A 13,231-nucleotide genomic window follows, 5' to 3' on the forward strand; every position below is an offset into this window, starting at 1 on the left:
TCAGTGTTTTTACTTCTCACATGATTCTTCTGAGTTTTTTTTTTAACTTAGTAATGGTAAATCACAAGACTCAGATGGAGTGAGAGGGACCTGCAGTCCTCTTTTTCCTGGTTTATATTTTTTAAATGTTAATGATCATTTTTCCCAAGAGAAACATCCAGGTGAAATAGTTAAAACATTTTTTTTAACTTGCCTTCCCTCATCAGTACCTGTTCCCATTTCCTACGCTACCTATTTGAAACTTTCACCACTTTCTTCAAGCCCTTTAATCACAAGTCTATCCCCTTCACTCTATGTCTGACTGCTTCATAGAGAAACCGGAGGACAGTAAGTGAATTTCATTCAAATTCTTGCCTGCCTTCATATCCAAGCCTACAAATGTATTCCCACCCATAGCCATTGTTAGCTCTATCCTCTTGTATTAGAAGTTAAAGGGTCCTTCCCCAGGACCAGTGTTAATGCAGCCACCCCAACTCTTGACATACCATCTCATCCAGTCCTCTCAAAATCTCACTTCACTTATCATCCTTCTCTTTTACATTTACTTTCAAGCCATCCCTGAAGATTATTGCCATCCTGTCCGTCTATGAACAAATTTGAGTTTGACCTATCTATAAAAAGAAAAACGAGGCTGAGTACAGTGGCTGGTGCCTGTAATCCTAGCAGGACGCCAAGGTGGTAGGATTCCTCAAGGCCAGGAATTTGAGACCAGCCTGAACAATGTAGTGAGACCCCTACAAAAAAATAGAAAAATTGAGGTGTGGTGGCATCACCTGTAGTCCCAGGTACTCAGCAGGCTGTGGCAGGGGGATTGCTTAAGCCCAGGAGTTTGAGGTTGCAGTGAGCTAGGATGGCACCACTGCACTCCAGCCCAGGCAACAGAGTGAGACCCTGTCTTGAAGGAAAAAAGGAAAATACAAACCCTCTCTTGGCTTTGCTTTTTCTTCTAGCTACCTTGAACCCTCTTGGTAACTTCCTAGGTACGTTTCTATGTAGAGTAGCCTACACTAGCTCTTCTCATTTCCTCATCTCCCATTCTCTTTTCAACCTGTTGTAGCCTGAGTTTTGTTTCTATCTCCTTTCTGAAAGTCTTAGTTTCCCAATCTATGGGATATTTTTCAGCCCTAATTTACTTCCTCTGCTGCATTGGATAATAGTTGATACTCCTTTCTTTTATAAACTTTCCCCCCATTCTAAAACTCAGCAACTTCCACGATGTGACTCTCTCCTAGCTCTCCAGTACCTATGACTATTCCTTTCAATAGTCTGCTGGTTACTCTTCCTCTGCCTGCCCTTTAGATGTTATTTTTTCTTGCCCCAGGTTCTTTTCTTTCTTCCTCTTTTGCTCTCTTCTCATATTACATGTTTGTTCTCCCTAAGTCATTTCTATACCCCGCATGCCTTCCCTTAGCAATAATATTCTAATGGTACCATATTTTATTTCTAACTAAGGTCTTGAACTCTAGGCCCGTATTTCTCTTTGCCTCTTGCTACCTGAATGTCTGTCTCAATGATTCTTTAAACACAACAGATTCAAAATTAATTGTTTCCTGTTGCTTCCATGTCAAACTTGTTCTTCCTCTGTTTTCCGTGTTAGTTAATAATACACAGTTCATTTAGTCACTCAAACTGAAGTACGGCTGTCATCCTATACCCAGTATGTCTACTTGGTAACTAGGTCCAATTCATTCTAACGCATAATTAATTCTGGAATCAGTTCTCTGCTCTTAGTCTCTCTTCCCGTAGACCAAGTGCTCACACTTTCTTCCCTGCACTGTTAATGGTACTTTCCCAATTAGCTTTCCAGCTTCTAGTCACCTCATCCTCTAATATCCACAGTAGTTACCAGAGTAAACTTTAAAATACAAACCTAATCTCCTCGTTTCTTTTTTAATTTTCGGTGATTCCCGTTGCATAGTAGAATGATGTCTAACCTCTTTTGTTAATAACTCTACTTATCTCAATAATCTCCCCCTGCCCCTCCCTCCCTTCAAAACCATATTAACCAGGTTTGGGTCCATGTTCTTTACAGTTCCACTCCTTTGCTGTGCTCTCTGGCCAAATCCTACTGATCACTGACCTCCTTTCTGAAGGAGGTCTTCTGTCATCTATTCCAGTGAAAGCTGATACTTACCCTTCTGAGCTTCCATAATAAACTATACTGATAATTCTTAACTGGCCACGTGCCATAATCATCTGTAGAGCTTATTTTTTTTAATTACATCTGATTTCATTCTACTTTATACATCTTAAATCAGAATGTACAGGGAAGAGACCTGAGTATCTGGTTTTTTTCCACGATTTGTAAGCTCTTACAATGCACAGCCTTGGGTGAAAACCAGTGCTTTATTTGTGCTTCTATGATGGCACATTGCATGACTATATATTTATTTGCATGTCTGCTTCTCTAATAGATATAAGTCCCTGGAAGGCAGAGAACATGTTTTGTTTCTTTTGTATCCCGTCTTCTCATGCCATCCTAAGAGATAGAAGGTATTTAATAGATGACTCCAGAATAAATAACATATTTAGTTTGCTTGGTCTTGCCTTCTCACTCTTTAAAAAGTCAAATATCTAATGGGTGATATCTTTATTTTGGAGTTACAAAAATCTCTAGTTGTCCCTTTATAATCTTGAACCTACTCTGCACTTTAGCAACTTTTACATTTTTATAAATGCAAGTATTATTATTTGATCTTTGATTATTTTTGTGTATTTATTTATCTTTTAAAACATTGTAGTATACAAAAAACCCAATGTATGCATGGATAATATATTTGTTTATTTCAGACGAAACTGCATTTTAGCAGATGAAATGGGTCTTGGCAAAACCATTCAATCAATTACATTCCTCTACGAAATCCTTCTGACTGGTATAAGAGGACCTTTCCTGATTATTGCTCCACTTTCTACTATTGCAAACTGGGAGAGAGAATTTCGTACGTGGACTGATATTAATGTTGTGGTTTATCATGGGAGCCTGATTAGCAGACAGATGATACAGCAATATGAGATGTACTTCAGGGACTCACAGGTGTGTTATTGATGATTTTGTTTATTGTTTGAAAGGCTAGGGCTGAAAAAGATAAGCTTTACATACCAATTACTTTCAAATTTAAGATAGATTTTGATTGCCTACTTAGATCTTAGTTTAAACGCTTTTATTCATCATTTTTTATTTTATAATAAATTTTAGTAGCTGAAGAGAACAATGCAAAAGGCAGTTTAATGGTTTAATACACCCTAATGAAGTATATTGATTTATACAAATGTACAAAATTGATCGTAATCCTTACGTTTTCAGCTAGAATAATTATTTTAGTAATTGTTTTAAAATACACATTGGATTTATTTTTAGAATAATAACTATCTCTTTGATTGTCCTTCAGCTTTTCTTCCTACAATTTTAAAATTGAAATCTTCATTGAACACCATTGGTTTAAATGCTTTTTGAGGTGAGACCATAGGTTCTCTTTCGTGTTCAATGGGTTTTGATTTTGGACTTTTAAAAAAATTTGGTTTGTTTTGTATACCAATACAAGCATACCTGCATCTTTTTCCCCTTAGGATTGGTTATTTCAGTACTGTTGTAACTTGATGGTTTTCTTCTCCCCTGTATTTTATAGGCACATTTTCCATTTTGGTTTGCGCAGTTAAATCTTTAGGAAAGGATTTCCTATTCCTCCTAAATACACATACCATAAAACAAAGAGATGACAACGTAATAAAGAATTTTCTAACAAAGTTAAGACTATAAAATATGAAGTGCCAAGTTACAGTCTTTATTTTTAAATGCAAAATAGCCTTGGACAAGATACTCTTGAATGTTAATATGAATCATTTTAGATAAAAATCTTTATTAAGAAATAAAATCAATAGATATAATTCACAAAGAATTGTACTTTTTAATTGGAAAAAGTTTATTGCCTAGCACTCTACCCCAAAAAGCACCTTAATATTTTTCTTTTACTTATTCTATTCTAAAAGTATCATTATAATGCATGGCCAAGTCATGGGATATGATAGAAATTGATATAAGATAATGTGTATAGCCGCCTACTTTTGCCTCCCAGGTATAACTGATTTTCTGCCTATTTGAGGGTGAAAATGGATTAACTGATTTGTTCCTGTAACCTCATTTTCCTTCTACTTCCAAGGTCGAAACAATTACTTTTATATGAAGTTAAGCATCTATATAATCCTTTAATTATTCCTCACTTGAAAACTATCACTTTTGCACCTTTGGAGTCTATCATATCTTAATTAGGTTATAGTTTGATTCACTTCTGTAATGTTTTATTATTATTCTTAATCATACATTTGTAGAATTTTAGAGCTGTGTGGTATCATAAAAATGATTTCGTTCAACCCTTTCAATTTTTACAAAAGGCACAACTAAAATCTTGAGACTTCAAGAGATTTTTAACAAAGTCACAAGTTTACTATATTTGTCATATGAGTTTGGCATAAATATGATAGCCAAAAACCTGAAAGATTCTTGATGTGTAATAAACTGAATTGTATATATTAAAAATTGTACTTTGTGTTAAATGTTATAGATTCTAGAAGGATATTGTCTGAATAGATTTTAAATTTCCAAAGATAAAGATGTGTCATGTAATAAGTAGATTTGTACTTCAAATTTAGAAATAACTTTTAGAGTAAACTCTCAAATATATCTTAATGTAAATTAACTGAATATTTTACTTCTCTCTGTAAGTTATCAAATAGCTTCAAATTAAAATAGTGCTAAAATTATGCTAAAACTTTTCTAATTGCCCTGGGAAAAGTAACAGAAATGATAACACTAATAATCACAAACATTTATTGAGTATTTACCATGTGCCGGGCATTCTACTTGATAGCTTACATATATTATTTCACTTAATCTTGGTAATGTCAACCTTGTAAAATAGATAATAGTATCCCTGTTTGAAACATGAGGAAGCTGAGGCATAAAGTAGTCATATATGTTGCCCCAAAACCACAGAGCAAAACTGGGATTAATAAACCCAAGTCAGTCAAGCTCAAGAGCACTTGTTAAACACGATATCAACTTAACTGAATATATTACATCCCAGGTTTTTAGAGCCGTATAAATGCCATAAATTTATAATTTATACCTATTCTACTGGAGCTATTATTCAACGTAATGCTCAGTGTATGCAATCAACATGAATTTATCTAAAATTAAGTAGCTTATTATGAGTTAAAACCTAAGTCACAATTGTTCTTAACCTTTCCTTTTTTTTACTACCCAGTAGTTTATGTTTTCAATCCTATTTAAATGCTCTCTTCACTTAGATTCCAGGACTTCATGCTGTCCTACATCACCACTTATTATTTCTCAAGCCTCCTTTATTGGTTCCTTCTTCTCTGTATCTAAACTTTGAAGTGACCCAGGGCTCAGTCTTCAAACTCTTTTATATTTATACTCATTCTTTTAGAGATTTCATTCATACACGTAACTTTAAATACCATCTGTACTGCTGGAAACTCCTAAATCTATACCACCAACTCTAAACTCTTAAATTCCAGAGTCATATCCAAATGCCTGCTTAACAACTCCATGTGGTTATAGCTAATAGACATCTCAAATTTAACATATACAAAACCAAAATCCCAAACTTCCTCTCTTTAGTAAATAATAGCACAAACTTTCAGTTGTTCAAGCTAAAATTTTTAGAGTTAAATTTGAGACCTCTCTTTATTTCATTCCATATCTATTACAAAATCTTGTTGGCTCTACCATCAAAATATATCTAGAACTGACCACTTCTCATGGCCTCCAAAGATGATTTCTTGCTTGAATTACTGTGGCAATTTTTAAACCCGTCTCTATGATCGTGTCCTGGGCCTCTTCAGACCATTTTCACCACAACAACCAAAGGGACTCTTAAAAACATATGTCAAATCATGGCACTTCTTCTCTCAAACCCCTTCAATAGCTTCTTGCTCAGAATGAGTGCCAAAGTTCTTATCACAGCTTTCAAGTCCCAATCCAGTCTGCCTCATCCCTTCCCCACTCACTGGGTTTCAACCACTCTGGCTTTCTTACTGTTACTGGAGTACTGCCAAAGATACTCCCACCTTAGGGCCTTCATACTTCCTACTTCTTTTACCAAGAATGCTTTCGTTTATACAACATGGCTTCCTCCTGATCTTCAGATCTGTGCTCAATGTCACTTTTCATAATGTTCTCCCAACCACCCAATATAAAATTGCGGTGGTCATCTCCAACCTTATATATTCTTGTTTTATTTTGCTCCACAGCGCTTGTCTTCTTTCCAACTTACTTATTTTAAAAAATATTTGGTTTATTTCCTTAATGACTGTATCCTGCATTAGAATCATTGGAATGTACATTGCAGTTAGATATAACTATTTTTGTCTGTTTTGTTTACTGCTATGTCTCCAGCAACTAGAACAGGGTCTGGCACATAGACACTCAATAAATATTTGCTGAATAAATTATTTGGATGGCTAATTATTCACTGCTTATTTATCATTTGTGAACGAACTCATACATGTTAAGTAATAAACACTATACTGGAATCTCATTGGCCAGATTTTATAATGACCATTTCTTTCTTGACCAAAATTGTTATTATAATTCATAAAAATTATCATAAAACATTTTACCAGGGAATACTTATTTGGATACAATTATAAATAATATAGTTATATTGGCATAATTTTTGATGTTATTGAAAACAGCAATTTAATAGTTTTAATGCTAAAACTGCTCATTGTAAGGAAGTGTCTATGCATATATAAAAATTTCAGTGGAAAATGTTTTATAGCAGATGTCATTAGATGCCATGTGACAGGAATAAAAAAGGCAATTAAGACATTCCAGCCAATTATTGTATCTGATAATTTCTAGGGGCGTATCATTCGAGGAGCTTACAGATTCCAAGCCATCATCACCACTTTTGAAATGATTCTTGGGGGCTGTGGAGAGCTTAATGCAATTGAATGGCGATGTGTGATTATTGACGAAGCACATAGGTTAAAAAATAAAAATTGTAAACTCCTAGAAGGTCTGAAACTCATGAATCTGGTAAGTAACTTAATACCATCACTATGACTTCAATTTCTTATCTATATGTTAATAGTAAAAGGTCATAAAGAGTCATAGTTAATGCTAAAAACTTATTATTTTTAAATTTTAGAGTATAGATATATCTGAATTCTGTGATAATTGGGGTTTTTTGTCTTTAATTGGTAAGGAAAAAAATTATACCTGCTTTCTAAGACTTAAAAATGTTTATGTTCTTTCCTCCACAAAACTTTAGCAATTAATTTCTAAAATTAAGACAAAGAAACCTCTGTAGAGTGTGTACTGTTGAAAAGAAAATAAGACCATAAATTTTAAGCCATAAATTCCTTCATAAAAAGCCCTTTTGCCAAAGTTATATTATTATTCAGATCATTTATGGTAAAAGAGTTCCTACATAATTCTACATGTTTAACATATGTTGGTTATAATTAATAAGGATTTTTAAAGTCATCTTTTTGTTAGTGTTTTTGCTCCTTTTCAAATGAAAGTGGTTTTTAAAACATTTTGATTTTTAATTAATATCACATAATTAGTACATGAGCATTTGAACAAATAAATGTACAGAACGACATACAGTAAAAAATTAAAGTGCTCCTTCTCCGTCTATGCCCCATACCCAGTTTGACTACTCACTGTAGTATTTACAGTTTGATGTGTATCTTCCTAGATTGTTTACTAGCATATACATATATTTGCAGATGCACAGATACATAGACAAATATTTAGTTTGGGGATTTAGAGGTTTTGTCAAATGAAATTTTAAATGATAATTTGTACTATCATTAAAAATAGTCTTCTGTTGGTATTATGTTTAATTTTTAATGACATTCTAGTTTAGAAGCATATTGCATCCTTTACAATCATGGACTGTGACCTCAATGATTTGACAATTTGTTCTTGCATAAAAAGTTAAATGATGGTCATCCAAATCATAAATAATGAGTACTCTTTGGTATACAAATTACTGTGCCAAGAACACTTGAGTACAAAAGAAACAAATACCCTCTTTGTTCTTATAAAGTTTATTTCTTTGCTTCTAAAATTATTTAGAATTTTTAAAGGCGTGAATGAGTAAAAATTAATAGCATACAAAATGAGGTATTACAAGAATGATAAAAAGTCTTTAAAAAGTGGTTAGGGAAGTATATTACTGAAGATTTGTGGGTAGAGATATATTTTGAGTTAACTCTTGAAAATTATGGCCAGAAAAATATTTGCTTGTCAAACACTGGAAATTTGATAACCTAAGTCAGTTTTCATATAATCTTAGTATTATGATGTTTGATGTGAATTGTTCTTTCTTTATGTAGGAACATAAGGTGCTTTTGACCGGCACACCTCTCCAAAATACAGTTGAAGAACTATTTAGTCTTCTTCACTTTCTTGAACCCTTAAGATTTCCTTCGGAATCAACATTTATGCAAGAATTTGGTGATCTGAAAACAGAGGAACAGGTATCCTATCGCTCTTTGTAAACAAGTTCATCAAATTTCTTATCATTATAATTTTTTTTTGTATAATTAAATATACACTTATTATGTATCTTTTTATTCAGGTACAGAAACTTCAAGCTATCCTGAAACCAATGATGTTGAGACGATTAAAAGAAGATGTGGAAAAGAAGTTGGCACCTAAAGAAGAAACCATCATTGAAGTAGAACTTACTAACATTCAAAAGAAATACTACCGGGCTATTTTGGAGAAAAACTTTTCATTTTTATCCAAAGGAGCAGGACAAACTAATGTACCTAACTTGGTCAATACTATGATGGAGCTCAGGAAATGCTGTAATCATCCATATCTTATCAAAGGTAGCTAAAAAGGATTACAATGAATATTTTTTCCTTTCAGCAAATACTAATGAATACAAACAAAACACCACTGCAGCTGGTGGAGGTTACAACTCTGTCTTCTTGTATTCTGAGGGATTACAAATGTTTCAGAATCTGGAACAATGTGAACTACTTTGTTGTAGTGTCTGGTGTTAGCACACCAGGTTACAAGAGCATGAGTTTGTTCAGTATGATTTGGACTGAAATTCCCCCTCCAGTTTAATTTTTCTCATGGATGATGACAGCAAAACTCATCTTTGGGCTTTTGTATTTACATTTCATTCCTGGTTTCCTTCCAGTCTGGGTACCACAATTAGTGTTTTAGTTTTTGTGCTGTAATAATGTGATTTTTAAGGTCTTGTCGGGTTCAATACCAGTGTTCTTTCTGTATAATGCTTGTTTTTTTTTCACTTATTCCTGGGAATATACTCCTAATGTACTTACTTCATTCGAGACAACTGAAGTCTCTCCTGGAATTCTTGTACTCTTTCATGGCTAGACAGGCTGAGCGAAGGAATTCAGAAAGCCTCTTTAACTCTGACCTAGACTTTCTGAAGTATGCAGCAAGAACCTATAACATGACTTCTCTTTTAATTTTTTCTTGTTTCCTTATTTTGATGGCTAACAAGATGCTCATAGACACATCCAGATTAATTATGATCTTTCTTCAGTGTTGACCACAGCTAAGATTGGTATTTAGATAATAGATGTTTGTTTTTAAAATATAACTTACCAGGCTTAGGACCACAGTTTCATTCATTCTTTCCCTAATAACATTCATTAAAGATTTAGCAAACATAAATTTATGCAAGGCATTATGCTAGGTGTTTGGGAAATAAAAAGATACTTAAGACATTGTCAGTGTCGTCAATGGAATTACAGTCTGGTTTTGGTGGAGATTTAGCCAAAAACATAAATAATCCTAACAAAAGCAATGTGTATCATTGTCAGGTGCTGAGGAGAAAATACTTGGAGAATTTAGAGATACATATAATCCAGGTGCTTCTGATTTTCATCTTCAAGCAATGATCCAGTCTGCTGGTAAATTGGTCCTTATTGATAAATTGCTTCCCAAAATGAAAGCAGGAGGTCATAAAGTGCTCATCTTCTCTCAGATGGTACGCTGCCTTGACATCCTAGAGGATTATCTCATACATAAAAGGTAAAGCATACTGTGTAATCCATTGAATTGTGCTGTGAATTACAGTAAGTATGTTATTAAGATTTGTGCAGCACTGTACTATAATCCAGCTTATTATCTTTCTCTTTACCTAAATAAGAATGCATTCAAATCTGTAAGTAAAGATTGCTTAGGATTATGTGTTGTGTGTTTTCCTGACCTGCGTATATTGCAATAGTAGATAGAGGTGATGAGACTGATTAAAAAAATCCTGCAAATTGATAGGTGTTTGTTGACCTGGGAATGGGGTTAGTAGTGTATATTTTACTTGATTTGTAAACCTCATGGTAATAATGTCACTTTAAATGGACTTATATTTAAGATAGCCATCTTCAAAATTAAAAAAATGATTTGAAGAGCGTATTGGATCTATTTCATCGTTATAATTAGAACCTTAAGTTATACTTTTATTCTTAGGCACTATGTAAAATTTGTTCATCCTTTAATCTTTTCCAATTTGTTTAATGTGGGATTTTTGTCTCAGTTTTGTTTATTGGTACATGACAGTAAGATAGTCTTAACTATTATCTAATGAGGCCAAATACAGTGTTTCACACCTGTTATAATCCCAGTACTTTGGGACGCCAAGGTGGAAGGATTGCCTGAGGCTAGGACTTTCAGCCAGCATGGGCAATGTAGTCAGACCCTGTCTTGACAAAAAATAGAAATAAAATATTAGCCAGGCATGGTGGCATGCACCTGTAGCCCTAGCTACTCAGGAGGCTGAGGTGGGAGAACTGCTTGAGCCAGCCAGTTTCAGGTTTACAGTGAGCTATGATCACACCACTGTACTCTAGCCTGGGTGACAAAATAAGACCCTGTCTAAAAAAAAAAAAAAATATATATATATATATATATATATATATATATATATATATGGTGTCTAATCAGTATTTAGGCTATGACAAATAGCATATTTATCATAGGATATTTTATCAGAACATTAGGATTCAATCTGATATCAACCTATTAATATATTAATAAAACGGAATTAGAAATTTCAGCTCTAGATTTTAATTCAATAGATTTTTGACCCTTATACATAAGGAAATGTCTATACTGGTTTATATTATCAGCAATTTTATAGTCTTTTTTTTGTTTTGTTTCTAGTTCCATTTTTATTGCCAGTGTTCTGCTCCTTTAGCCTCATTTCAAAATGTATGTTATTCTCAGGTTTATACCATATAAGTGGTAGGAACATTGAATTGCAATATTTCTAAAAATAGCCATTCTCACATTTTCTTGATCTCTTTATTCACTTTATACAAATATAAAACTGTACTTCCAAATTTCTATTATAATGAATTTCATGGAAAACCTCAAGTTTCTTTATTGTCGTAAGCAACATTATTAGAAGTCATATCTCCATTTTGGAGGTACTAGAGATAACAGTGGAATTACTTATAAAACTAGTAAATCATATGTGGAAAGAAGTGTCTCGAACCAGAGGAAGTGTGGCAAATGTCACATGTATATCGCTTAAATTCCTCTTTTAGCTCCTAAATTTTTCTGTACTTTGTTTTTCTTGGTGTCTTGTAATTTTTGCATTTTGTATATGTTAAATCGGGAAGGATAAAAGAAATTAAAAGATAATTACTTTATAGTAATGACTATAAAGAATTTGACAGCACTGCAGTTTGCCCTCAGTAGGTAATACTGTAGAAGCAAGTATCTCAGTTGAAAGAGTAACATAGATTAAGGACAATAATATTCATAGGTTTCTTGTATAAAGTCTTGTGAAAATCTCTACTTCTTATAAGAATAATTTATTATGAGATCAGTAAAGTAGTTCTTATGGACTTTTTTGTTATTCTAACTTCTTAATGATATTAATTATAGTGCTATTTTTCCCATATGTGCCAGAATGCAGAGGTTTTGTATCTTTATTAGTTTGTGTTTCCTCCTTGGCACCCACACCAAAAAGTATAAAGCCATAGAAACTAATTGGGGTGATATTGCTTCTTAATTTTATAGTAAACATAATGTTTCAGGAAAATAGACTTTATATTTGATAGAATGTGTCTTCGTTTTCATTATATTCATCTATCTAAACTTATTGTATTTTATTTCATAGATATTTATATGAGCGAATTGATGGCAGAGTCAGAGGGAATCTTCGACAAGCTGCTATAGATCGATTTAGTAAACCTGATTCAGATCGATTTGTTTTTCTCCTGTGTACCCGAGCTGGTGGGTTGGGCATCAACTTAACTGCAGCTGATACATGTATAATTTTTGATTCTGATTGGAATCCTCAAAATGACCTTCAGGTAAATAAATTACATGGCTAAGAAGAAATGTGATTTTTTAAAAAAATCATGCTACTATTTTTGGTAATCCATATCTTTTATTTTTATCTCAACAAACTAACATGTATGTTTCCCTGTGAAATATCTGTGCCAAATAGGTGAAATTATTTTAATTTCAATATAACAAAGTATGCTTTTTAATAATGTCTTACAAAATTATAAGAAGGTGCACTTGAACACAGTATTTTTATTGTTTCAAGAATATTATGTAAATTTGAGAGAGACCTAAGCTCTAAGAATAACTTATTTGTAATAAAATTTTCAGAACTTTAATCCTTAAAAATAAGTTCTTATCCTAGTTTTATTTTCTAATCATCATACAGTATAGTAAGCACAGAATTAAGAGAGAGTGTAGTATGCCTTTTTATAAAATATTAGAAAACAAAGGCATACATGTCAGTTATGACTATACTAGGACTTTATAGAAACATAAGAATATTAATTAGAGTGGTCAAAGGGGGTCAAAATTTGCAGAAGATAAGCATCTAGGAGGAATATGAGAAGACAACAAAGTATAAGAGGAATTTTTTTATTCTTTATGGTAGTCTTAATGTACTGCAATTTACATTATTACTTTTTTTTTTTTAAGACTAGTCAAGTACATCAGTGAGAAGGGGGGAAATTATAGAACAAGGAGTTTGATCTGTAACTAACTGAACAATCGATCGAGATAACCCACTACGTTCAGACCTGTCATGTCATTGCTTTTAAATAGGTATGAAACCAAATATAATAAATGGTCTTGAGAATATACCTGGGTCAAAACGTAAATATCTTAAATTACTCATTTATGTAACTATATATAAGCTAGTTCAAAATGTCAAAGGTTTATCCAGAATAGATTAAA

The 13,231-nt window shown here is 33.0% G+C and overlaps 1 protein-coding gene across 7 annotated transcripts in view; it reads left to right on the top strand.

Moving 5' to 3' along the window:
- The window catches only part of CHD9 (chromodomain helicase DNA binding protein 9), a 230,199-nt gene that overhangs the window by 150,666 nt on the left and 66,302 nt on the right, over positions 1-13,231 (top strand). For all 7 annotated transcript variants that reach the window (XM_045533756.1, XM_045533761.1, XM_045533759.1 and 4 more), the window contains 6 exons: positions 2,791-3,034; positions 6,887-7,063; positions 8,374-8,517; positions 8,619-8,874; positions 9,847-10,057; positions 12,150-12,345. In XM_045533756.1, coding sequence (XP_045389712.1) covers positions 2,791-3,034; positions 6,887-7,063; positions 8,374-8,517; positions 8,619-8,874; positions 9,847-10,057; positions 12,150-12,345 — 1,228 coding nt within the window. The remainder of the gene's footprint in view (positions 1-2,790; positions 3,035-6,886; positions 7,064-8,373; positions 8,518-8,618; positions 8,875-9,846; positions 10,058-12,149; positions 12,346-13,231) is intronic.

This window comes from Lemur catta, chromosome 20 (assembly GCF_020740605.2).
Source record: "Lemur catta isolate mLemCat1 chromosome 20, mLemCat1.pri, whole genome shotgun sequence".
Lineage (NCBI taxonomy): Eukaryota > Metazoa > Chordata > Mammalia > Primates > Lemuridae > Lemur > Lemur catta.